Here is a 27,547-nt window from a genome sequence, read left to right as displayed (position 1 = left end):
TCCCTCTCTCATTGCAACAGAGTTGGGAGTGACATAGAAAGAGCTCGAATTTATCTAAGTATTTTATTGGCCTACATAGCTCCAGAGAGGAGACTCAAGCTTGCGATGCAAAAAAAACAAAACAAAACAAAACAAAAACCCCAAAAAACAAGCAGCCAAAATTCCTCCTAGGAGCACTAGCTTCTTCATTATTAGTAAGGCACATCCCTTCTTCTTCTCATCCCTTTAATCCTTGTAGGCCTTGTTCCCTCCATGTCCTCTCCAGATGTTCCTCATTGTCCTAGACTTCCTAATTCTGTTGCTTACAGTTATTATAATATCATTGTCATGGATTTTTACAAAGCCAGTCTAGCAATGAGTACCCTGGTGACAGTTTTACTGTGCTTACATGTTGACGCCTTAGTTCACTTCCTGGTAACCCCAACCCGGAACCTGCTAATTTGGTCTTGTTGTGGTTTTCAGGGGTTCCTGTTGTTATCCAGTACTTCCTGTTGGGTTAGGCCCTTTTGCCCTTTCTCCCCTTCCATTCCTTCAGATAAAAATGCATGAAGGAAAGAATGAAGCTATTGAATCCCATGTGATAACAGTAACACTAAATCTAGCAAGATTATTTCTAAATACTAGTGAGGCTCATTCTTGGACTGGAGTGGGTCACACTGGCTCAAGTCCCTCAGTTTGGTTTCACCTTCATTGAAAATTTTATTGATATATTTGCCCATTTTTTCCTACTATCATATACTTGAGGTATTTTTGAATTGTAAAATTATATATTAGCAACATGGACAGTTACTTGTTGCAGATGCAATTGAATGTGCCAGTTTTCAAATGGGGAGAGAAAGTATATCTACTCTGAGCACAGGAGTAAGCATGAGAAATTTCTCAAAATGTTAATGTTACAGCCACAATGAGATTAACAGAGAGAGTCTAGGCTAGACCTAAAGAGTAGATTGAGAGGTAAAGAAATCAAGCTTCACCCAAGGGGAGAACTGGACTTAACCAAAAACTAGTGAGTGAGCACCTTAAACTACCATAGAGACTTAGAAGTGAGGCACAGGGCTAGGATGAGGACAGGCTTGATTTACATCACGAATGGAGCCAAACTGAACTTTGGAAATGGTGCCAATCAATCTCTTTTTATCTGTCTGTCCATCTGTTTGTCTGTTGTAGGCTAAAATTTCTATAGTTTGTATATTAATTAATTATAAAGATAAAACCCAAGTCAAGTATTAAACTAATGGGAAGAAGGTCACATTTCTCACCATCTATTAGGGCAGAATATCTCCTAAGAAGCTGTGTGTGTGTGTGTGTGTGTGTGTGTGTGTGTGTGTGTGTGTGTGAGAGAGAGAGAGAGAGAGAGAGAGAGAGAGAGAGAGAGACAGAGAGACAGAGAGAGAGGAGAGGTGCAGATCTAATAATGAGTAAGACAAAAACCTGCTTAGAGTGATCTGGGGTTCAGCTGCAAGGGCTATCCTATTTCTGCTTGGATTATTCCTTTATGTAGAATCCTCAAGGATCTCTACACTCAATAGCAAAGCAAAGACAGACTCACAACAGTATGAGTGATTGCTGGTTATTTGTTTTATTTCTTATTCAGTTCAAAAAGCATGTATTAGCACATAACGTATGTGCTAGGCATTGTGATAGGTTCTAGGGATACAAAGATAAAAGTAAAACTATCCCTGCCCACAAAAGGCTTACATTTTATTGAGATGATGAAGGATACATATACTTGTTTAGTACCTCATAAAACTCTTTCATTGGATGAAGACTGCTAGCACATTACATTCATGCTTTATTTGCTTACTTATTTAATTGTTTTGTTAATAATCGGTATTACTTAAATTGATGTTTAGAGTAGCTTTGAAACACAGTATAAAGAAGGAAGCCTCATGGAAGCAGCAGCTCGGATATTAATTGGAGCATCCAAACGCTATGGGACTGTCCACGGAAAGTAAGTGTTCCACATATTTACTGTGCAAATCCTTAATCAAATGTATTTCTCTGCAAAATTTAGTATAAAAATACACTACTGACCTGGGTTTTTGTAAGGAACATGCTTTGTATTTTGAAAAGTATGATGAAAATGTGAGCTGTTTTTATTGACATCTACAAGGGAGCAAAATGTTCAGATTGGAGCCTAAAATGTCTGGGATTGTAGAGTAAAACAAGACCTTTCTCATCCATTTCACCCCACCTTCCATTTCTGTTCTGGCCAGAAACTTTGAGCATCTTTCCCTCCCAGACTGGTTCTTTTATGAAGGCAAACTAGGCCATCTTTTGCCTCAATTCTTACCTGTCCTTTAATTACTGAATGGGCATTGCCTCAGACAAACTAAGACTTGGGAAAGACCTTAGAGCCTCCCAAACACTAAGCTAGCCCTGGCAATGAGTGCATCAACCTCATTATCAATGTGTACATCCCTGGAAAATATACTACCAAAGTAAGTGAACTTATCCACAGCATTCAAAACTTCTCCGTTTGCTATAACTGATGGTTCCACGTACGCACGGTGTGATGCTGCCTGATGGAGCACCTATGTTTTCTTGGTGTTAATTCTTAAGCCAAAATTAGTACAAGCAGCAGAGAATCAATCCAGACTTTGTTGCTACTCAGTTATAGAGGCTGCATTGAGTGCACAATCATCTTCAAACAAAAGGTCATGTACCAACACTCCCTCCACTTTGGTCTTAGCTTGGAGCCTTTCTAAGTTGAAGAATTTATCATCAGTGTGGTAGCTGATCTTGATGCCGCGCTTCTCCTTATTGAAGGTGTTTGACAACATCGCTGAAAACATCGTGCTCAAAAGCCCCTGCTATGTTACTTTTGTTGTTGAGTCATTGTTGTTTTGTGGTCTAGGGGTCTTAGAAACCCTGAAATGGAAGGGCATAGGGTACAGGTCTGCCTTGGAAGAATTCGACCACTCAAGCCTTCTTTCAGCCCAAGTAGTTTATTAAAACATTGTTTGGGGGGGGGCAAGATTCACAGTGAGTCTATGCTATTTGTGATGCCAATACAAGTTGGTCAGATTTTAAGAATCTGAGCAATTTAATGGGAGCAAGATTGATATTATACAGAAAGACTGTGCAAAGATCTGGATAGGATTAAGGAGGGGCAAGTAGCCAGGGGTGGGGCCAGGTGCAGACAATAGAAGGAGTTAAGTAACAGGAGAGCCCCAGTGAAAGGACGGTTAAAAAGATTATTGATTGGAAAGGGCGGTGTCTCAGGTGCCAGGGACTGGGCCATGCGGAAAAGGCCAGGGGCTTTTCCTTTTTGGGATCCAGATCCCAAAGACATGGTCTTTTCCTTTTAGGGGTTCATCAGTAGAGCCCCATCAGTTGTGTCCAACTCTTTGTGAGCCCATCTAGGGTTTTCTTGGCAAAGATATTAGCATGCTTTGCCATTTCCTTCTCCAGCTCATTTTACAGATTAAGAAACTGAGGCAAACAGGTTTAAGTAACTTCCCCAGGGTTGCACAGCTGGTGAGTGTCTGAGGCTGGGTTTGAACTCAGGTTTTCCTGACTCCAGGTCCTGTGATCTATCTACTGCCCCACTTAACTGCCCCCATTATGTTTTAGCATTTTCTAAACTCTTATTTTTTGGCTGTAAATGATGGAGTTTTTTTTGAAGGGGAAGAAGGTGTTGGGGTGGGCTAGATGGGTAGTGGTCGGGACCTATGATTTTATTTGTGTAGGGAACTTCCAGTATCTGTGTAGGAAACTCCCTGCATGAATACAGATTAATGATTCCTCTATAACCTATAGTCATAGAGAGTTGCTTGGGGGGCACTAGTAAATTCAGAGTTAGGAGGAGCAAGGTTAATCACACCACTATCACATCTTGGTTTCACCTATTCAGGCTAGCACTCACATCTCACTCAACCCATCTTGCCTCATCTTTAAAAACATTTGCTGGCCAAGATGATGGCTGGAAAGCAGGGACTAGCATGAGCTCCCTGCCAGGCCCCTCCAAAAACCTATAAAAAATGGCTCTGAACCAATTCTAGAACTGCAGAACCCACAAAATAGCAGAGGGAAGCAGGGCTCCAACCCAGGACAGCCTGGATGGTTGCTGGGTGAGGTCTTTTGCGCATGGCGCTGGGAGCAGAGTGGAGTGGAGCAGAGCCCAGCATGGGCCACATGGACCAACCAGACCAGGAGCCAGGTGGAGCGTGCCCTAGCACCCTGAATCAGTGAGCTGCAGCAGTTACCAGACTTCTCAACCCACAAACACCAACAGAGAAGGTTAGTGGGAAAAGCTGCTGGGGACAGAGTGAAAGAAGGAGTTCGTGGTTCATCCACCACCCCATGGGCAGCAGAGGTGGGGCAGCTACAGAACTACAGCTGTGGTTGCTTCCAGGCCCAGGCCCACCTGGTGGGAGGAATTAAGTGGCGGATCAGAGCAGGAGTGCAGAGCCTGCTGAAGATCTAAGTCCAGTCCGGGTTGGGGGTTCTTGGGGGAGGAGGAGTGCTAGTCTGGCAGAACTGGTGCATCCCCCCAAGCTTGGAACATAGTACTCTTTACTCTATAAGCAGTCATAACCCGCTGAAAAACTCAAGGATCAAGTAAGTTAGCTGGGAACATGGTCAGGCAGCGAAAACGCACTCAGATTCAGTCTCAGACTTTGGAATCTTTCTTTGGTGACAAAGAAGACCAAAACATACAGCCACAAGAAGTCAACAAAGTCAAAGAGCCTACAACAAAAGCCTCCAAGAAAAACATGTACTGGTCTCAAGCCATGGAAGAGCTCAAAAAGGATTTGGAAAAGCAAGTTAGAGAAGTAGAGGAAAAATTGAGAAGAGAAATGAGAAGGATGTGAGAAAACCATGAAAAACAAGTCAATGACTTGCTAAAGGAGACCCAAAAAAATACCAAAAAATATACTGAAGAAAACAACACCTTAAAAAATAGACTAACTCAAATGGCAAAAGAGCTCCAAAAAGCCAATGAGGAGAAGAATGCCTTGAAAGGCAGAATTAGCCAAATGGAAAAGGAGGGTCAAAAGACCAATGAAGAAAATACTACCTTAAAAATTAGATTGGAGCAAGTGGAAGCTAGTGACTTTATGAGAACTCAAGATATTATAAAACATGACCAAAGGAATGAAAAAATAGAAGACAATGTGAAATATCTCATTGGAAAAACCACTGACCTGGAAAATAGATCCAGGAGAGATAATTTAAAAATTATTGGACTACCTGAAAGCCATGATCAAAAAAAGAGCCTAGATATCATCTTTCAAGAAATTATCAAGGAGAATTGCCCTGAGATTCTAGAGCCACAGGGTAAAATAGAAATTGAAAGAATCCACCGATTGCCTCCTGAAATAGATCCCAAAAAGAAAACTCCTAGGAACATTATTGCCAAATTCCAGAGCTCCCAGATCAAGGAGAAAATACTGCAAGCAGCCAGAAGGAAACAATTTGAGTATTGTGGAAACACAATAAGAATAATCCAAGATCTAGCAGCTTCTACATTAAGAGATCGAAGGGCTTGGAATATGATGTTCTGGAGGTCACTGGAGCTAGGATTAAAACCAAGAATCACCTACCTAGCAAAACTGAGTATCATGCTCCAAGGCAAAATACAGATTTTCAATAAAATAGAGGACTTTCAAGCTTTCTCAGTGAAAAGACCAGAGCTGAATAGAAAATTTGACTTTCAAACACAAGAATCAAGAGAAGCATGAAAAGGTAATCAAGAAAATGAACAAGAAAAAGAAATCGCAAGGGACTTACTAAAGTTGAACTGTTTTGTTCACATTCGTACATGGAAAGATGATGTGTATGATTCATGAGACCTCAGTATTAGGGTAGCTGAAGGAAATATGCATGTATATATATATATATATATGTATGTATATATGTATATATGTGTATATATATACATATGTATATGTGTGTGTATGTATGTATATATATGTATATGTGTATGTATGTATGTATGTATATATATAAGTGTATATGTATATATATATATATAGAGAGAGAGAGAGAGAGAGAGAGAGAGAGAGAGAGAGAGAGCAGGCACAGGGTGAGTTGAGGATGAAGGGAAGATATCTAAAAGAAATAAAATCAAATTAAGGAATGAGAAAGGAATATATTGAGAGAGGGAGAAAGGGAGAGATAGAATGGGGTAAATTATCTCGCATAAAAGTGGCAAGGAAAAGCAGTTCTGTAGGAAGAGAAGAGAAGGCAGGTGAGGGGGAATGAATTAATCTTGCTCTCATCAGATTTGACCTGAGGAGGGAATACCATACATACTCAATTGGGTATCTTACCCCACAGGGAAGAAGGAGGAAGAAGATAAAAAATGTGGGGATGATAGAAGGGAGGGCAGATGGGGGTGGAGGTAATCAAAAACAAACACTTTCGAAAAGGGACAGGGTCAAGGGAGAAAAATTCAATAAAGGGGGATAGGTTAGGAAGGGGCAAAATATAGTTAACATGAGTATTGTGGAAGGGTTATACATAATGATACGCATGTGGCCTATGTTGATTTGCTTGACTTCTTAGGGAGGGTGGGTGGGAAGGGAAGAGGGGAGAGAATTTGGAACTCCAAGTTTTAAAAACAGATGTTCAAAAATAAAAAAAAAAGTTTTTGCATGCAACTAGAAAATAAGATACACAGGCAATGGGGCGTAGAAGTTTATCTCCCCCTACAAGAAAGGAAGGGAAAAGGGGATGGGAGAGGAGTGGGGTGACAAAAGGGAGGGCTGACTGGGGAACAGGGCAACCAGAATATATGCCATCTTGGAGTGGGGGGGGAGAGTAGAAATGGGGAGAAAATTTGTAATTCAAACTCTTGTGAAAATTAGTGCTGAAAACTAAATAAATTTAAAAAAAAACATTTGCTTATGAAATTGCTAGGAAAATCTGAATTAGATGAGGGGAAATCTAATTCCGTTGGTACATAATTAGACAGGTAACAAGTAACAAGCATTTTGTTAAGGTTTTACTATCCTATGTCCTAAGCATGAGGGCTATGGTAGTGAAGTCCAGAAACTCAGAAGCACAGCAGGAGGAGAATGAAGCATGGTTGGACTGGGCCCATCACCAAAATGGAGGCCATGGAAGGAATTCACCAGTGAGAGAAGGAAGCCAGCAAGGTGGAGGGATGTTCTGAGGTGTCAAGGCAGCTGAGTTGTGTTTGCCAAGTCAGCTGAGTCATGGTTGCCAAGTCTTTAGAATCAGAGACATAGCTGGGAAGAAAATGAATGAATTGGGCAGTAGAATCTTCCCCTCTCCCCACAGGAAATGGTATTATTAGAAGTTGGTGCCCTACTGCTCAACAACCAAAGGCCCCGGATGTCTTAATTGGATTCCCCTCCAAGGCTCTGCCAGAAATCCTAGTTTGTAAGCTTCGTATTCTTTTTCTCTTTTATGAAGTCCATAATAGCTTAAATCTATTTCTATTCATTGGCCAGCCTGGAGAGAAGTATCTACTGCTGTCCATGACTTCCAAAGGTGTTTTACTCTTATGCAAGGTTTTTATTAATCCTTTTAGTCCTGGGACTCTACCTCCTGTTACAATTTTTATCTTTATCTCTGTATCCCCATCAGAACCTACTTTACTCAAATGTAGGGCACAGTATTTATCATAACACACTTATTTTTTTTCTCTGTTAGATTCATGAGTATTTATGATGTCTCAACTTATGTAAAAGCTAGAAGCTTGCTTGTGAAAATTAAAAAAATATTAGTTTCTTTGTCATATCATGAAGACAAGTTGCACTTTCTCCCATCTAGGTAAGTACTTTGTGCTTTTCCAAAGAACATATTTGAAATAGGTGAACTTTTCTAGATGTTAAGAAAAAACTCATATCTTATCAAATTTTATATCATGGCTATTTATATACAGGTCATCTCTCAGCTAAGCTCCTTGAAGACAGATTATCTATTTGTCTTTTTATGTCCCTTTATCAGAGGATCCCCATTAGAATCTACTTTACACATTGTAGATAATAAGTGATAAACCTGAACAAATAGATCAATTTCATTTGGAGCAATCATTATTATAATCAATTTTTGTTCATTGGGGAGATGATCTATGTATTGCACAGGACCTTGTTCATTTTTTTTTTCCATCTTGCTTTGGTCTACCTTCATTTCCTTTGGCCTTGGTTGTTTCATTGGTCATCAATAACATTACCATCAGAAAGTAGGTGGAGAAAGGGGGAAAAGGTGATATTCATATCTGGCATTTGTTTGTCCTTCATTCTCAAAGAGGACCATGACATCAAGAAGGCAGTGCCATGACATGCAAGTGAATTGGATTTAAGTGAGGGAGGGCTGTGTAAGCTACCAGCCTTACTTTCTCCTCTGGAGCCCTCTGAGTCCAGCGGTGAGATACAGATCAAGATGACTGGAGATGGCGCTGGATGCAGTGAGAAACCTTGGCCTTTTTAAGCGAAGGTCTTTAACAGGTCTCAGTTTGATGGAGGCAAAGCCCATTCAGTGATTAAGGCTAGGTGAGAAATGAGGCAGAGAATGGCCTCTTCACTTAGTCTATTTTGAGCTTTGATTCCCAAGTCGTACACAGACATCCCACCACACTGCCCTGCTTAAGATGCCTTTTCTAGATGCTTTGGAGCAGGGATGGGGGATGGGGACTTCCAGCTCCATGGACTGACCAGTTTCTCACCTTAATTTCATTTTTGCCAAAGGACAAATATTTCAACAGCCACAAATGCTTATTGAGCACCTTACCGTAGGCAGAAAACTTGTTCTAAGTGCTTGGGAGATATAAAGTTCACATAAGACATAGCCCCTGCCCTCAAGAAGCTTACAGATGGGCAAGTAAAAGGTGCTTATGGTTGTGAAAATGCAACATAGCTTTGGCAAACTTTAGCATCAAGATTCTAATTTTTTTTTTTACAGATTTTTTTTCCCTCAGTAAAGAAAGTGTGAAACTGATATTTCCATAAGAGAATGTTAGGATTTTGTTTTGCATTTACAAACAGGAAAATAAAATAGTTTAAGGACACCTATGATTGTAATTTTAAAGCAGGAATTAAAATAATGTTCATAAGAAGTTTGGTAATATTTGCCATTTTTTTAAGTTTAAAGGGGTATATATTTTCAGGCAAAATCCTAGGAAATGAGGCATATATTTACTTCTCAGGATTTTTTTTATGAATGTCAAAGTTGTCTCTTGATTTCTACCTTTAAAAAATTGTACTGAATAGAATTTTGTATTCTTTTTTAAAAAACAATTATGAGTGATGAAATGCAGTGTTCTCTATTTCTCTCTAAAAAAGGGCATCCCGAAAGTTTTTAGCTATTAAAACTGTGCTAAGACTTTTGGAATGTCCTGTATACTATACAATGCACATATACACATACATACATACATATATATACACACACACATATATAATGGATATAGATATACATACATATATCCACTTATTTTTGTGACTCTTGGTTTTTATTTTTCTTTGGAAAATATCCTCAATAGAATAAAAGTTCCTTACACTTGACTTAGGGCAACAAAAAGTTGCTCATATGAAAGAAAGATTACATTTATTCTGCTTTGTCAGAGAGGGCAGAACTAAGAGGCAGCTAAGTTTCAGTGGGTGCTGAACTTGCAGTCAGGAAGATATAAGTTTGAATCCTGCCTCAGGGACACTCTAGCTGGGCAAGTCACTTAACCTGTCTTTCCCTCAGTTTTCTCATCTGAAAAATGAAGATGATAATAGAATCTATCTTACAGGGTTAAGTGAGGCTCAAATAAAGTGTAATATATGTACATTGTAAATATATGTTCATTGCATGTACATATACATGTAATATAAGTAATGCATCTATATGCAATGTACACACATGTAGTATAATCACATATATGTACACATAGGTAATGTAATTACATGTATGCAATATGTGTACATATAAATATATGTACATAATACGTATATGTATATGCCTCATATACAAACATTTGAAGTACTTTGCAAACCTTAAAGCGATACTATGAAAATACTATTATTATTAACTAAGTGAATGTTACAAAAAAGCAAGTTCCAGTTTACTTTAGGGAAGAACAACATAATAATTAAAGCTGTTCAAAAGTGGAATGGATCATCTCATTGGGTAATGAGTTCTATGCCACTGGAGATTTTCTGGCAAAAGCTGATTGATTGTCAGGGGTATTGCAGAAGATTCATGCTTTGAGAAGGGGTTGAACAAGACATCTTTTGAGGTCCTTTCTAACACTAGCCTTATTCTGTGATTCTAAATGTTGTTATCAATTATATTTCTACTGTGCAATAATCATGTTTTATTTTTGATTTTCCATTTTAATTTATATTCTTAACCATTGTTACTGATGGTGAAGAGTTTTAAAAAACTGCATATTGAACTTTAGTTGTTTTTAGGTATTAGTTAATAATGTATTTAAATGATTGATATCCTATTTAATCTCAATTCTTTTACAGGAAGTCCATATTTAGGAGTTATGTATATCATATTGTATTTTCAGACGAGTTTCAGTATACAGGATACATTGTCACTATATTATACATCTATCCCATGATAATACATCTATGGCCAACTGTAAGAGATTCCTATGTGACGGGACTAATAATTGTAAACTACTATTTTGTTCTCTTGTGCATAATAGAAGCAACACTAAAGGTATTGTATAAAATATCGATATTTTCCATAAATAGAAAAATTCAGATTTCTTAAAAATCTCTTTTCAAAGTTGAGTTAACTAAATGTCAGACACCATTCACCATAATGCTTGGCATGATTCTAGAATCTAGATTGTTTCATATAATTTGATTATTCTTCCTTGAAGATCAAGAAAGAACTCACTAGAGATCCTCAAGAGAAGGCTAGAAGACTCTCTGTTGAGAATTTTGTAGAAAAGATTCTCATATAGGTGTTGATTGGACTAGATGGCTTCTGAGGTCTCTTTCAACTCTGAGATTTTGTAATTCAGCTAAGATAAACATCATAAATGCTGATAAAAATAATGGATTAAAATTAAATCAGTATCATAAAGAGGGACTGGACCTCATCTTATTGTTTCTTGCTTGAAAATGACTGATATTTTAAGAATTTTACGTTTGGAATCTATAAGGGGTTATATGTGTCCAACTCAAACCAGATGCCATTGGAAAAACAAATATATACACACATATACATACACGCATACATGCATATATGCACACATACATCTGTACATATGTATGCATGCATGCATAGTCAAATTTCTACCTGAAAAGCAGTGTGAACATTTTTCCGGGTGGTCATTTGCATAATCAGCCATTGTGCTTAAAGACATTCGTCAAAGTGAATCAATCCTATGAATTTACTAGATATTCATTTGGATCTGCCACAAAGTAAGGGAAATTCTCATGTTATATTATGTTCTTTGGATTCATTATTAATGAATTACAGATTCTTTGGGGGGGCAAATGAATTCTTCTCTAAATTAGTTAGGATACTAATGTATTAGTATTCTGGAGAATTTTCTCTGCAGGAAGAACCATCTTAACCCAAAATTTCTTGCTAACTAATTAGGTCATGGAACAGTTTTGGATTTATGAGACATGATGACAAACTCCATAAATGCTGGTTTTAGGTGTAGGATGGAGTTGGCAGGTTTGGATCCAAAGGAGGGAGGGTTTTTACAATAAAAGAGAAGAAATAATTCCTTCTGGTTAGGAACAGCCTATTTTCATATCCTTCAAATGCTGTATTTCCCGTGTGTGTGTGTGTGTGTGTGTGTGTGTGTGTGTGTGTGTAATTTCATACTTCATTTTTTAGAACGGGAAATACCACTAGCATAAAAATTCTTCTGAATTCCTTGTTAACATTGTATGGGATGCAAGGACTCTACAGAACTTATTTTGGGAAGTTATGGCCTAATGTAGTATCTTTTCCAGAGCACTTATTTTCTTCTCTTTCAGGGGATTGTCCATATACTATGCTTCCTTCTTTTTATTGTTTTTCACCGTTCTCAGCTGTTAATTACATCTTAGGATATCAGCATTACCGATCTGAAAGGAATTCCAAACAAGACCCTAAAATAATCAGAATCTAAAAAGATCTGGATAGGCTAAATAATCAAAGCTAGCATTTGTGATAGCCCTTGAAAGTTTGTGAAGCACTTTATATATGTTTTCCCATTTGAGCCTCACAACAACCCTATGATGCATAAAGCTGTTATTAATATCCACATTATACAGATGAAGAAACTGAGGCTGAGAAACATTAAGTAACTTGCCTGGAGTCGCACAGCTAACAAGTGTCTCAAATGGGATATGAACTGAAGCCTTCCTGATTCTGAGCCCAGTGTTGTAACCCATTGTGCCACCTAACTGTGCACAGAGTGATAGACCTATAATTAGGAAGCCCCAAGTTCAGATCCCCACCTCAGGCACTTACTAGTTGTGTTATCCTGGGCTGGTCACATAATCCCTGTATTGGTAAAAATGGAGATGAAAATAGCATCTACCTCCCAGGGTTGTTATGAGGATCAAATGAGACCACTCACACACACACACACACACACACACACACACACACACACACACACACAAATATGTATGCACCTAAGTGTGCACATACACATGCTCATACACACTTGCGCTTGCACACACATGCATACATATGGAGACAGAGAGAGAAAACTTTGCAAACTTCTTAAAATGCTATGCAAATGCTAGCTACTATTAGCTATTATCACGTTTATAGTTTTCCATTCACAAAAACTGGATTCAATAAAATTTTCCTGGATAAATTCCAGTTACCTGAGTGAGAATATACTGGGGAAGGCATGAGATACTCCCATCTGACCTGATAGGAATAAAATACATTATTTTAATTTCTAGTGGTGAGGAATCAGGGAAATCCAGGTCTGTAAAAAGAAAAAAAAATAAAGTCTATGATATGTTATATACTTTGGAGGTATGTCTTGTGAGAAAAAGAGATTGAGAGATAGAATAATTTACAGAAACATAAACTATAACAGTGAGATGATACTTAATATTATTACCTTGCACCTAGGCAGGTTGTTGGTGCAGTAGATAGAGTGTTGGGCCTGAAGTCAGGAATGCCTGAGTTCAAATCTGGCTTCAGATACATATTAGCTGTGTGACCCTGGACGAGGCACTTAATCTATCTGCCTCAATTGCTTTCTTTCATTGTTTTTAAGGCATGAAGTTGCATTAATCATGGCTAAAAAACAGCATGGAAATTATGTTAGCAATACTCTAGCTTCTAAAGAAAGGAGAAAAACTTAACTTTTGAGTGAAAATAGAAATAATAATGACTCTGTGCCCTCAAATTCTAAAATTCCAGTAAGTGCTGAAAAGTCCCCTTCCACATCTCTACTAAAGTCTCTGTCTACCTTCTCATATTTCTTCAATTATATCTGCTGATTTCAGATCAAGAAATTGAGGATTTAAGTGCATTTAAGATTGTGAATTTTTCTTCTTGAGCCGCCAAGGTGTTGTAGGAAGAACAATGAATTTAGAGTTAGAAAATCTGAATTTGAAGTTTGGTCCTGTAACTTAATGTCTTTGATTCAGGCCAAATTGCTTTACTTCTTATGGTACCTTCTCATCTCTAAAATGAGAGGGTTGGCCTATCTGACCTTCATGGTCCTTTTAGTACTAGAGTCCTATGATTCTACAGGACTTTCCATATTCCACATTCAAGATAAGAAGTTTTCTCATTCAATTATATTGGTTTTCTATTTTTAAAAATTATTTCTAGGCTAAATCGGTTCCTTTGGGCCAGCTTGGGAATGTCATTATTCACATCGTTTTAATGGAAAAATTGTATTCAGAATTGCAAGTAAGGGACTTCAAAGGAATTTTTGAGTTATTGCTGAGGACTGCTTTGTGATCATTTAATTTTTCTTCTACATCATTGTAAAGTACTCCAAACAATAACATTTCCTTTTTTGCTTTGATTCCTAAATAGATAATAATTATGAAAAACAAATATTTTCATCACAGTTGGAACCATCTGGAATTTTACACCCTCATTCTCGGTCTCATCGATATCATTTGCATACACTTAGTCAGACAGAATTCAAGAGATATTGTCCTTATTCAATGTTCAGTAATATCAGGATTTTTAAGAATAATGAGATTTCTTCGTATTTTTAAGGTAAGGATTCTGGTATTTAAGGGATGACCATTTCCCTATAATATTATGTTAAAATGTGGCATCTCCCAGGAGTCATTAAGGAAGATCTTAGCTGAATGCCAAATAAAATGACCAGGGATGAGCACAAGGATTGGAGTCTATACTTGTGGTTACACATTTTTTTTCATCAGCCTAAACTCCCCTATTCCAATTGTCAACTAAGGTATGGGATAGGGGCATGTCCAAATCAGTTAGGGAAAGCCTGACAAATTACCCACTTGATGGAGTTTCAAGAGGCATAGAAAATTCTCACTGCCTCAAAATGTCTTTCTTATTACAAACCATTGAGTCAGGCATGAGTACTCATAGTCTGGGATCATGCCAAAGGCAGTATACCTAGTTCTACTTCTCCAAGGACTTGGTGGCCTCACTTTATCCTCTGGTTGTACACAGCCTCCTGTTATAGCAACTCATCCAAATCGATTCCCCCTCAAAATTACTCCACACTTTAATATTATACCCTCTTCCTCTTCCATTCTTTTAATCAAAATTCCATTTCTCAATGCTGGAAGATGGCCAAGTGGTAAAAGGATAAACTAGAATTAGCTACTTAAAATAATTCACACTTCAGCATTAATGACTGATAGAAACATCCTGTAGGGGATATCTGTATTTGAAAACAGAACCTAATTTATTCTAACATATCTCCAAGGGGTAGAATGTATGTAGGAGAGATTATTGAGCAGCTTAGCTTTCTAGTCACCTTTGTCTGGTCTCAGACACTTACTGGCTGTGTGGCTTTGGGTGACACCTTATTGCTGGCTGCCTCAGTTTCCTTATTTGTAAAATGGAAATAATGACAGCACCTACCTCCCAGGGTTGTTGTGAGGATAATTTGTAAAGTGCTTCACAAAGTTTTGTATATGTTGGCTGTTATTGTTGTCCACTCTGGGTATTGTCCCCACTCCCCAAATATGAAGTTAGCTAACTTGTATTATAGGTTAACTGTTTGAGGATCATAGGACCACAGTGTGCACTGATAGAGTTTCCTCCTCTAGGAGCTCCCTATACCAGTGAAATCAATCAATGTATTTATTAAGTGCCTACTATTTGCCAGGTTCTGTGCTAAGCATTTGGGGATACAAAACGAGGCAATAAAGTCCCTGCCCTCAAGGAATTTACAATCTAATGGAGGAGACAACATGTAAACAAATAGGTACAAACAAGCTGTATATAGAAAAAAAAGGAAATATTTATCAGAGGGAAGGCACTAGAAGTAAGAGGGGTTGAAGAAGGCTTCTGTATACAAAATCCTAGAATACTGTTGGGCCTTAAAGGAAGCCAGGAAAGTCAGTAGGTATAGTAGAGGAGGGAGAGCATATCCAGGCACAGGGGACGGCTAAAGGGAATGCCTTGAGAGGAGAGATGGAATGTTTTGTTTGAAGAGGTCGGTGTCACTGGATCAAAGGGCACATGTTCTGGAGTAAGGTGTAAGAAGACTAGAAAGGTGGGAGGGGACTAAGTTATGAAGGCTCTGGAATGCCGAGTAGAGGATTTTGTATCGCATGGCCAATATTTCTTAGTAGGATCATAGATCACAGAACTGGGAATGGATTTTTAAGAAAGGATAAGGTCATTGAAGATGAGGGGGCCTTAAGTAACTTGTTTGAAGTCATACCAGGATTGTCAGAGGCAGAATTTGAACCTCTGGTTCTGCTCTTCACTGTAAAAACTGAGATAATATTTATATAAGGACTAAGGAAAAGAAATGAAAAACAGTTGGCTTGGAAGAGAAAACCCAAATGAAGAATTTTCCTTTCAACAGACATGCTGTGGGCATGTCACCCTCACTACCTGTCTTTTAATTTTCTTGATAAATGGCACTACTATAATTTTGTTGCTCAAGCCAAAAAAAAAAATAGGAGTCATTTTTGACTCCTTCCTCTCCTACAGCATCTAATCAATACAAATTCTTGAAGTCATGGAGAATGGCCAGGAGACTGGAAAAGGAGAAGGGGAAAAAAATCTTGCTATTTTCTCTTCTAAATGGCAGAAATCCTGACCCTAGATACTTGACACTTACTAGCTGTGTGACCTTGTGCAAGTCACTTAACCCTGATTGCCTTGCCTCCCCCTTCTAAAAAAAAATGGCAGAAATCACTGGGCAAAAGTAGGACATGTGAGGAGAGCCTTTGCCAAAGGAGCCATTGTTTTCATTTGTAAGAGGTAGGATTCATCTGTTCCTTTAGGATATCTGACTGCTCATTGGTCTCCATTTCTTTTTTATCTCTCTTTGCATTTCAAGCATCAGATACTTGATTAATAGCTATAATGTGCAGGGCTCTGTGCTGGGTGTTCCTTTTATGCAAACTTTTCCATCAAATTTTGTGAAATATATGCTGGCAAGTATGAATCTGTCTCAGTATTCTGTGGGGTGAGGGGTGGTATCCTATGTTTTCCCAGATTTCCTTGGTGAGGGTTAGGAGCCAATATAATGAAGAAATCCTATAAAGTACAATCAAACCCTTCATTTCATGGGAGTTTGTGATAGGAAGGTTAAAAAACATTGATTGAATTGAGTTAGAAAGGACCACACTGTGTCTGACACATGATATCTGCAGGATCTTGGGCAAACCACTTATAGTTATCCCTTCCACATCATGACTTTCCCCATTGCAGTTTCGATATTCACAGGTCAGCATAAGAAATTAAGTGGGAATTTTTGGGGAGTTTTGCAGAAGCTGCAAATGATACATGAAGGCTAGTTGATGATACAGTGCACATGACCAAATATTTAACCTAAATTTTACATAAGGTACTATAAACACCCCATAAAAGAAAATGAAAAAATTCAGACTTCTTCTCTGGTACGAAGGGAGGGCCAAAAACTTTTATGCAGATTTTCCAGATCTCAAGGGGGAGTGTAAGGGGACCGTACCCCTAACCCCCATGATGAAGAAGGGATAACTGTAATTTCCCTGGGCCTCAGCTTCATTATCTATGAGATGAAGTGATTGGCCCAGATGGCCTCTGAAGTCCCCTCTACCTCTGATCCTCTGATCCCCTCCAACAACCTTAATGTACAGATGAAGAAACTGAAACCCAGAATTCAGTGACTTGACCAAAGTCATACAGATAGCAAACAGTAGAGCAGAGCTTTGAACCAAGGTTCTTTACTCCAGACCTAATACTAGCTCTTAACCTTTTACTGTCAGTCAGTCAACAAGTATTTGTTTATTTGCTTATTAATTTGTTTGTTTTTTAATGCTGGGTCTCCCTATCTGGCTCTGGTTGGAAGTAAAGTGTCTTCTCGTGGACAATCTCACTACTGGTTCAAACTTAATTTTTACTAAACTGCTTTCCACTTTCCCCAGAAATTCTTGTTAAATTGGGATGTTTAGGCTTAATTGAAAACTGGACTACTGCACTTAATTGCTTCTAGCTCTTGTCTACCTACTAACCTATAGCTCAAACTTCCTTAATTCACCTTCAAAGTCCTGGACAATTTGAACTTAATCTACCTTTCTATCCTAATCTACTTCTCCCTTCATGCACTCAGCTGTAGCCAAATCAGAGCAATTTTGTTCCAGCCAATGTGCTTTTGTTCACCTTGTTCCCTCCACCTGGAATGCCTTTCTCTCTTCCTTGTCCCATACTCCTCTCTCTATTTAGCCTACTCTTCCCACCCCTTCCTTGTCCCACAACAATCCTGGGTCCATTTCCCATATATCAGGCTTTAGGGCTACTGCCCTTTTTAAAACCTGGTGGGAATGGGGGTGGAGTATAGGGAGGTGACAGAAGGCCCAAACCAGCAATTCAAAAGACATTCACTCCCACACTATGGTAGTTTTTATTGTATTTACCATCTCTAGTCTTTGGTCATCTGCCCTGGTTCAAATTCCTGACTTTCTTTCCAATTAATCCTTTAGTTATGATGGCTTTTTTGAGCACTGCCCACTGAACCTACCCAGATCTCTGATTATGGTGGCTTAAATCTTGAAAATTGGCTCTTTTATTGATTTTGTCCCATTGGTAACTTTGATCTTGGACCCTCTCCCTGTTTTGGCTTGCTTCCTATTGTATGACTATCTCTAGTGTTCTTCAAACAAGCAGTTGGTTATCACTAGCAAAGCCACTGCTGCTGCTCTCCAATGAAAACTTGCTGAAACCTACTGCCATCTTCTGTATTCAGTTATGGGGCTACCCTTCTCTAACTTCAATGTAATCTCCTCTTGATCTTTTCCCTTGTAAGCAGTGACCTTTCCTTCCTCCAAATTGCCACAGAAATTTGAGCTTATGGTACTGAATCATTCTACCTTATATAAATGTCAATTATCATTATCTTCATTATTTTTCTTATTATTGTCACTATTATGGGTATGTATATGTTACTTCCTCTACTTGTTGGTAGCTCCATAAAACCAAGGACTGTGTTTCATTCATTTTTATACCTCCCTGATATCATGGTCCTCTTTGAGAAGGAAGGATGAACAACATTCCCGCGAGCCTAACATGGGACCTAGTACGTTGCAGGTGATCAATAAATATTTGTAGAATTAATCAATGAAGGAGCAAAGAATTTACCTTTCCTTCATCTCAGCCTTTGTGTGTGCAACAGCGGCCCATTTTTTTGCACACACGGGTAATATTTGCTACCTATAATTAATAGAACAGTCATTGAATTGTTTTTCCAGTAATGGGTTTTTCTTACAAACTCATTTATAGTTTCGCACCTAGATTTTATAAATGCAAAAATCATTAGCATGAAATCTGAATTCTAGAAATAATGATTTTTTTCTACCTAGATATAGAGTAATTTGGTAGCTGAGGTATTGATGTGTGTATGTGCTTTTACACATAAGTTCTACTATTTAGCGGATGAATACTTTTTCCTAATGCCTTTTAGAACAATAATAAGAGTTAGCATTTATATAATGTATTAAGGTTTGCAAAGTACTTTATAAATATTATCTTGTTTTATGCTCACAACAGCCCTGGGAGGAAGGGCTGATTATTGTCATCATTCTCATTTTACAGATGAGGAAACTGAGGCATCTAGAGGTTAAGTGACTTGCCCAAGGTTACATGGCTAGTAGACATCTGAGGCTGGCTTTGAACTCAGATCTTCCTGACTCCAGGTCCAGTGCTTTGTGCACTATGGCACCATCTTGCTGCCTTGGTGCCAGAACACAGTTTCTGTCAGCTTTGCAGGAATGAGAGAATATTCATTGTAAGACGAATAATCTGTCAGAATTCCATTTAGAAACCTTCCCAAGTGATATTTCTCAGATAATCTGCTGATTCTTACACATGGAATTTATTTGGCATGCTATTTTAGATGTTGCTACCAACACTGATAAATGTAACCGAGGAACAGATCAAAAAACGCCTTAGTTTGATGTATTGTATTACAAAGGGCTATCTCCAAAGTCAAGAAGATACAAAACTGTTAATTAAACAGATTTCTACTCGAGAAACCATATTTCAGGTGAGGAGAATACAAATAATTCATAAAACTTTAGGGGGGGACCTGGACAAGAGTTGCACTTGATGGACAGATACAGAGCTATATTGTTGGAGGGAACTCCCAAATGTATAAGATCACAGGTCCATTTTAATGTGAAGGCAATTATATTGCTTCTCAGATCATTCAAACATGGGCCAGGTGAACATCAGTGGTTTTGCTACATTAAAAGGTATAACATTGAGGTATCAATAGTATTAGGTAGGATTTAATGGGCTGGGCTCACAGTTGATGAGAAGACGGAGATAAGGCTGGTTTGCATTAGAAAAATTGTGTAGCTCTTTCCTTGATCCCAAATACTTTCCTGCTGCAGAAGTCCATCAACACCAATATCCTTCTGGTAATACTACATGACTGAGAATCAGAAAAATTATAAATTCAAGTCACCAAAAAGGCAATGGTAATGTATATATTGCAATACATTGACAATTGTAACTTAAAGAAGAGAAATAGCATAAAAGATATTATCAGGAACGTTTAAAACTGGAGAAATTGATGGACCAGTCATGGAACCAAAAGAGGAGAGTAATAAATGAACAGCCCAAATGCTACCCTGCTATCCATGAAAAAGATAAAAGAAGGCCTTCAACACATTGGCTAAATCTGTTCAACATTTATGGAAAGACATAGATAAGAATTATACAGTGTGAGAAGGCCTGGATGGCTTTTGAGAGCTTATGGATGCATCAGAGTACTTAAAATGAAGTTGAGAAATAGGATGCCTATTGGATATGCAGGCCATTGACTACGATGGAACAATTTTTAACTTGATCTGATTTCTTCCCCATGGGAGATGGGGCAGATTGATGCTTAAGGAATAGCAGTCTCGTGGTAGAGGAAGGAGAATCAAACCTTGTATTTCCAAGAAGTTATGAATGAAATTAATACCCCTTTACCTTGCCTATTTTGGGCAAATAGTCTTTTAAAAAAAGCCAACTGAGAAATATTTTATACTTTGTATAAGAGAAACTCAATTTTATCTTTAATTCCTTACAGAAACTTTATGAAATTTTGGAAAAGAACAAGCGTGATGCTGTCAAAGAACTAGGTAGGTGGAACTAAGGGACATTTTAATTATCTGTATTAATTCCCATTTTGTCCTTTCAGGCTCATTAATTAACTCATTTACTCAAGGGAAATTACTTAACTGCTCTGGGCATAAGTTTCTTCACCTGAAGAATGAGGGAATTGGATTGGATGATTGACCACTTTCTGTACTAATATCAGTGATTTCATGATTTGAGCATAATAAATTATGAGACTATTTAATTAAATCTAAAATGATTTGGGGAGGCCTTGGTGCTTTCAAAGAAGCATGTATTTCTCCTGTGTCTTGTAGTAGAAAAGACACTGGATCTGTGATCTGTTTCTGTTGCTTGTTACCTGTATAACTTTGCTCCGGTCCTCACTTTCCTTATTTGTAAAAAAAAAAAAAAAAAAAAATCTCAAAAATGACCCTTTCTGCTTTAAATCCTATAACTCAATGATTTCTTTCTTGACCCTAAAGAAAAACACATATAAAATCACTGTCCTTGAGATATTCTAAGCGTTCCTTCTTTCAGATTTAAGCCTTAAGTTAGTTTATGTTCTTGTGTGGAAACTGAGGGGAGAATTTAATGAACTTTTAAGGTCTCTTCAAGCCCAAGGAGTGTTATGGTTCCATAATCCATGTTTCAAGGTAAAACTTCACTTTGTCTACTATTACAGAGTTTAAGAAAGGCACTTCATGGAAAGACCAGTGTGGTCAGCCTTTTCTTTTTGCCATAATGCATTTCTAGAAACTCTGTTGGAAAGCAAAATTGGTGAAAGAGCGGTCCTAATTTTTGGTGAAATGCAAAAACACAGGGAAAACTAGGTGGCACAGTGGATAGACCCATCCCTCCCCCCATGCCATCCCAAGTCAAGAAGACTCATTTTCCTGAGCCTCAGACCCTTAGCTGTGTGACCCTGGGCAAATCACTTAATCATGTTTGCGTCAGTTTCCTCATTTGCAAAATGAGCTGGAGAAGGAAATGGCAAACCACTCCAGTGTCTTTGTCAAGAAAACCCCAAATGGCGTCACAAAGAGTGGGACATGACTGAAAATGACTGAAATGACAGAACAATAAAAAAACACACAGCTACCTCATTTTGCCACCAGATGGGGCAATGACTCTATAAAACAAAATGTGGAGGCCAGCAGTTTTAAAGATCAGCTTCATACCTGAGCCATCTTTGGAGATCAAGGAAAATTGAAGAAAAAGTGGATTGAGTTGCTAATAAATGAAGAGCACTTTTTTTGTTTATTGATTTCTTAGGTAACATTTAATGATTGGATTGGTGAACTGAAAAGCATTTTAATTAGTATATCCTTTATTTTTAAGTATTATGAGAGATATTGGTTGAAGATTCACAAATGCTAGGAATTTTGGTTGGGGGGGGAATAGCTACAGGATTAAAGAACTTCAGATATGCTCTTTTAGGATGATCTTTAGTGAGGAAACTAACTTTATAAACTAACTTTATAGCTGGCTATACTTAAAATTGTTTTAAAATGTATGTTATAAAAATCAGTGAAGCTTATTTTTAAAATATATGGAAAATTAATATATTTCTATTCTGAATAAGAAGTTTGTGTGTCAGAGGTCTGGGAGAATCAGGACCAATTTTAGACTAACTTCACTTACATTGTGAAAAGGGAACACTGGATTGAATTAGAAGAGCTTGTTGTTGGAGGAAATCCTTCCCTGTCATTATCAACAAAAAGTATTTATTGATTGCTTACTACTCAGGATATAAGGCTGTAAATATAGGTTGGGGCCATATTGTGGAGGACTTGAATATCAAATTGATGACCTCCAATTTTATTCTGGAGGCAGTGAAGAGTCATTGAAGATCTTTGTGAAGGGCATGACATGAATAGAACCATGCATAAAGAAGATCAGTCTGGTATCTGTGCAGGATGGATTGAAGAGGAGAAGGGAGAAAGAGGGAGAGAGAGAGAAAGAGCAAAGGAAAGGGAGATAGAGACAGAGACACAGAGAGAGAAAGAGATGGGGGTGGGGGGGGAGGGAGAAAAGATGTAGGAAGACAGTTGTCTATTGTCAATTAAGCCAATAAACACAAAAAAAGAGTTACTGAGGATTTGGGGTTGAGGTTGTGGCATGTTAAGTATAGAGATGATTTAGAGGTGAGATATGGTGTAGAGAGAAATATGTCTGAATGGAATTGCCACACCATGGGAAACATACTATTTTACTATATTGTTGCAGGAGGCATGGCTCTACTACCAGCACTTTCTTAGTTCAGGCTCGATGTTGAGATGAAATGAGGGACTTGCCAATTACTGAAAGGTTAAAAAAAAAAGCTTTACTTTTTTCTAAAACAGCAAGGGTATGCAGCAAGGATATAATCACATTTACCTCTTCTGGATTTGGCTTTCCTTGTCTCCATATGGAAACGCTTCTGCTCATCAGGGCAGGATAGGGTGAAGGATATGATGACTCTCATAGGCTGCAGAAATCCACCAAGTCCAAGAGGCTCAGACTCTATGTGGATGGGACTTTTTATGCCCTTAGATGACCAGGAATCTTCATCAGAAAACTCAAGGCCGATTGGGCCCCAGGGGGAGCTCTGTCTTCTTTTAGGTAAAGCCTCCCTGTAGTAATTGGAGAGAAAGAAGCTTCACCAGGGAGACTGCTGATCCAATCACCAATTATCATAGCCCTGTGATAGTTTAACTGAATTGTGCTCCTAGGAGTGAGCTGCCTCTGAGATCCTTGGACTTATAGTCCTAAGTAAGGTTTAATAACCTCCACATAGCCAGATGATGGCACGACCCTTTGGATCTAAATAGATATGGCACACACCTGTTGCTTGGCAAAAACATAAATGAAAACAGACAATCTGGAGAACTGAGAAAAAAAAACACCTAAAAAACTGGCGGTGTGTTGTGATCCAGCTGGATCCTGTCAGAAGTGTGTCCACTGGCCATTGAGCGTTATCACTGTGCACATGAATGTTCCTAGGGATTGAATAGCAAGGAAAGAGGAACAGGACACTGGGTTTGACCCAAGGTTTAGACCTGAAGAAAGTGGATGTGGCTGGAAATTTAAAAAAAAAAAGAAGAGTAGAAAGGTCCAAAGAAATAACACTACTGTGAAATGCAGCTCCTCATGGACAGGGCTGATCTATATTAGTGGTAACTCAAATATGGCCCAGTGGATAAAGTGCTGGGCCTGGAATCAGGAAGACGCATCATCCTGAGTTCAGATCTGGCCTCAGACACCTACCAGCAGTGTGACCCTAGACAAGTCACTTAACCTTGTTTGCTTTAGTTCCTTCTAAAGAAGGAAATGACAGATCGCTCCAGTATTGTTGCCAAGAAAACAGCAAATGGGATTACAAAGAGTTGAACATGACTGGGACGACTGGAAAATTGTAGAGTTTATAGTTAAGAGTTGAATAGTATAGGGAACCTAAGTTGATACACTGTGTGTGAAAGGGCATGTGCTATAAAAGAGAATATCATGGATGGAGATGATAATTTTAAAAGAAGCGATGTAAAAAATGTCTTGCTTTCATAGCTGTGTTAATATGTATTAGAACATTTGTAGGCTTTTATTTAAGTTTGAGTGAGAGAGGGAGCGTAGGTAGCTAAGGATAGTTGTTTTATGTTAAGTCATATGGTGTAGCAGGAAGAGCACTGGATTTGGAGCCAGAAGAAACCTGGATTTAAATCATCTCGCTTCTGATACTTAGTGGTTGTGTGACTGGGCAACTTACTAAACCTCTCTGAGGATCAATTTCTTCATCTCTATAATGGGAATGAAAATACTATTTTTATTACAGATGAAGTTGTTATAAGATTCAAATGAGATAACGGATATCAAGTACTTTGTAAAAGCTTTTTGTCTTCATTCTTTTATTTTTTCATTCAATTTTATTTTTATTTCTGAATTTTCCCCCTCTGTCTCCCTCGGGCATTGAGAAAGCAAGAAAAACAAAAGCCATTACGAATATGTACAGTCAAACAAAACCAATTCCTTCATTAGCCATGTCCAGAAAATAAAAATATGCCTCAATCTGCATCCGTCACCTGAGTCTATCATCTCTCTACCTGGATGCGTATCGCATGTCTCCTCATGTTGTTGTTCAGTCATTTCAGTCGTGTTTGACTCTTTGTGACCCCATTTGGGGTTTTATTGGCAAAGATACTGGAGTGGTTTGCCATTTCCTTCTCCACCTCGTTTTACAGATGAGGAAACTGAGGCAAAAAAAGTTTCATCGTAATTCCTCTGGAATTGCAATTGGTTCCACACTTTGTAAATCTTCAAAGTACTGTATAAATGTCTGGTGTTATTAGTAAGTATTTCTCTACATTTGGGGCAATGTAGTAATTTCCCTTGAATCAGATCTACCTCGAGTACAAGCCTGCTTATTTAGATCACTACCTCTTTGGGGAGGGTGTGTGCTTCCTCTCACTGTGGGTCCCTCACGACCCTCTGTTAGTGCCTCAGACTCATGCTGATGGAGTGGAAAAAGTACAGAGGTTAGTGTCAGAAGACCTGGATCTCGGGTAAGTTCCCTGGCCTTCCCACACCTCAGTTTCCTGATCTATAAACTGGGAATAGGAATTCTTGCTCGGTCTACTTGACAGCTTTGTTGTGAGGGCCAAATGAGATAATGAATAGAAAGTGTCTCATAACTTTACAATACCACCTCAACCTGAGCTACATCATTTACTTTAGGCCTGATAGAACACGAGTGCCGAGAAGTTGTCATTTCCTTAAAAACCAAGCAAGCCATCCTGAATGTCCTTGGTAAGGCACTGAAAAATCTAAGATTTCTTCGGTCAAGGGGCATAATTGATGAAATTGAAGGAATCAAGACGAACAAGGTAATGTGATGATTGCTGTTACAGCCAGTAAGTATTCATACCCTTTTTTCCACTAACCTGTTTTCCTAGGCCTCAAGTACAGTAATGGTTTTTACTTGATTTTCTGCATTGGCGGTGATAGATGCCAGCTGGTTTGGGAAAGTTTGGGATAGGAGAGGAATGGATAGCTAGATGGGAGGCCTCCAAGCTGCAGATTCTTAACCTCTGGTTAAGACCCTCTATTGCTTGCAGTCTTTATTGGATGCCAATTAGAGCACCTCCCCTACTATTCCTTCTCACTTGCTACTACCTTGTCCTCTGATATCACCTTCTATCTATCTAATTATCGACATGCTTTCTCTGTCCGCTAGAGTGTAAGATCTTTAAGGGCAGGGGCTATTTTTGTTTTTCTTTATATCCCCAGCACTCAGTACAGTGCCTGGAACAGAGCAAACACTTAATAAATGCATAATGATAATTGATTAACGAAATCATGAAAAATCAATAACATAGCTTTAAGGACTCTGGATCAGATAAAGGCATTGCAAACTGGAAGTAGAAAAAATTTTTTTTAAAAAAGAAGCAAATTGGAAGTAGGTGGCCCAGAGGGTAGAGCGCTGAGCCACCTCGTTGCTTTCTTTTAGTTACAGTATGAATTCTACTTTACCTGTAAGTTTGAGTCTTTAATATTTTTCAACAGGAAGGTACCAATGGCTGATTTGAGCATAAAGATAGCAAAGTGTGTGGTAATTGAATGGTAAAGACTTAGTAAGTACATAGTAAAGAAAAGTATGTACAATTGGAGTGAATATGCCCATGGAAATAATGAACAAGATGAGAGAGAGGAGGATAGACAGATAGACAATTGACCATTTAAGTAGAACAAATGACTCGGTGAGTTAAAGGTAAAGGAAAATCTAACCACCCATCAGATTAAAGATCAAGTGTAAAAAGAGTATGTATCCCAATAACATTTGACTGTAAATGACAATAAAATGTAAATCCTACCCTTTTGGAAAAAAAAAAGTATATAAAGATAAATGTCGGCAAACTGGCTAATTATCGTTTTGTTTGTATTTAGCTATTTCTCGCCAAAATAAAATCGCTGAACAACTTTCCAATGACAATCCCTCCCCCTACCCCTGAGAAGTTTCTCCACAATATTGTTTGGCTGGAGAATAAAGATGTTCTCATTGAATTCTTTAAGGTAAAAATTCTTGTTTTTCTTGGGGGCTCAGAATTGCTGGTAATCGGTTTGTATTCTCTAAGGTCAGCTTGGCAGAGGTGGTGTTATTCCAAATGATTGCTTCCCTGTGGCTCCCCAAGATGATAGGCTTCTGTCTTCTGTGTCACTGGGGGCCAGAGTGAGACCTGACCTAAGTGGTAATTACCACTGTACTATTTACTAGCTGCGACTTTGGACAAGTCACTTTATGTTTCTAGGCCTCAGCGTTCCTCATCTGAAAACCTAACCACACCATGTAAATGTGAGCCAGTTTTAGCATGCATTTTTATCATCTTCATCACCCAAACCTCCTCCCACTGATCCATGAATTCCTAGAATTCCTTGGGGGAAGAAGAGGGGGCATAATCTATAACAAACTGGAATTTCAGGATGGGTTATAAAACTTGATTTGTGACCTTGGGCAAGTCACTTAATCCCAATTGCCCTGCCCCCTAGGCCCCCTCCCCCACCAAAAAACTTGATTTGACTCTGGTGAAGGAATGAATGGAAAATTGTTTTTCTGACTTATTATGGGCATTATTAAATGCACTGTGAGACTGTGATTTGGATCAGAGTTTACAAGGTACCTGTGGAATTCCAGTGGTTTGTGAATGTTTTCTTCCCAAATTTGCAAATGTGGTTGATTTGCTTACTTGATTTACTCCAAACACCTGGTTCACCATCCTATGCAAGAATGCTCAATACTTCCAATGATGCAGATCAAAACCCATGCACACCACCCCATTCATGCACGTATGAATGGTTCTAAAAATACTTGTTTCATAAAAAGCTCAAGAAGTTGGTATTGGACCTCATGGAAATTGAGTTCCTAGGACAC

The 27,547-nt window shown here is 38.4% G+C and overlaps 1 protein-coding gene across 1 annotated transcript in view; it reads left to right on the top strand.

Annotated features, from left to right (window-relative positions):
* SLC9C2 (solute carrier family 9 member C2 (putative)) overlaps positions 1-27,547 on the top strand; it is a 109,721-nt gene that overhangs the window by 56,819 nt on the left and 25,355 nt on the right. The window contains exons 13-20 of the mRNA XM_036755503.1: positions 1,854-1,951; positions 7,627-7,746; positions 10,434-10,632; positions 13,936-14,124; positions 19,442-19,591; positions 20,624-20,675; positions 25,357-25,505; positions 26,566-26,691. Of these exons, the coding sequence (XP_036611398.1) occupies positions 1,854-1,951; positions 7,627-7,746; positions 10,434-10,632; positions 13,936-14,124; positions 19,442-19,591; positions 20,624-20,675; positions 25,357-25,505; positions 26,566-26,691 (1,083 nt within the window). The remainder of the gene's footprint in view (positions 1-1,853; positions 1,952-7,626; positions 7,747-10,433; positions 10,633-13,935; positions 14,125-19,441; positions 19,592-20,623; positions 20,676-25,356; positions 25,506-26,565; positions 26,692-27,547) is intronic.

This window comes from Trichosurus vulpecula, chromosome 4, assembly GCF_011100635.1.
Source record: "Trichosurus vulpecula isolate mTriVul1 chromosome 4, mTriVul1.pri, whole genome shotgun sequence".
NCBI classification, from domain to species: Eukaryota; Metazoa; Chordata; class Mammalia; order Diprotodontia; family Phalangeridae; genus Trichosurus; species Trichosurus vulpecula.
This window is presented reverse-complemented; position numbering and strand designations above follow the sequence as displayed.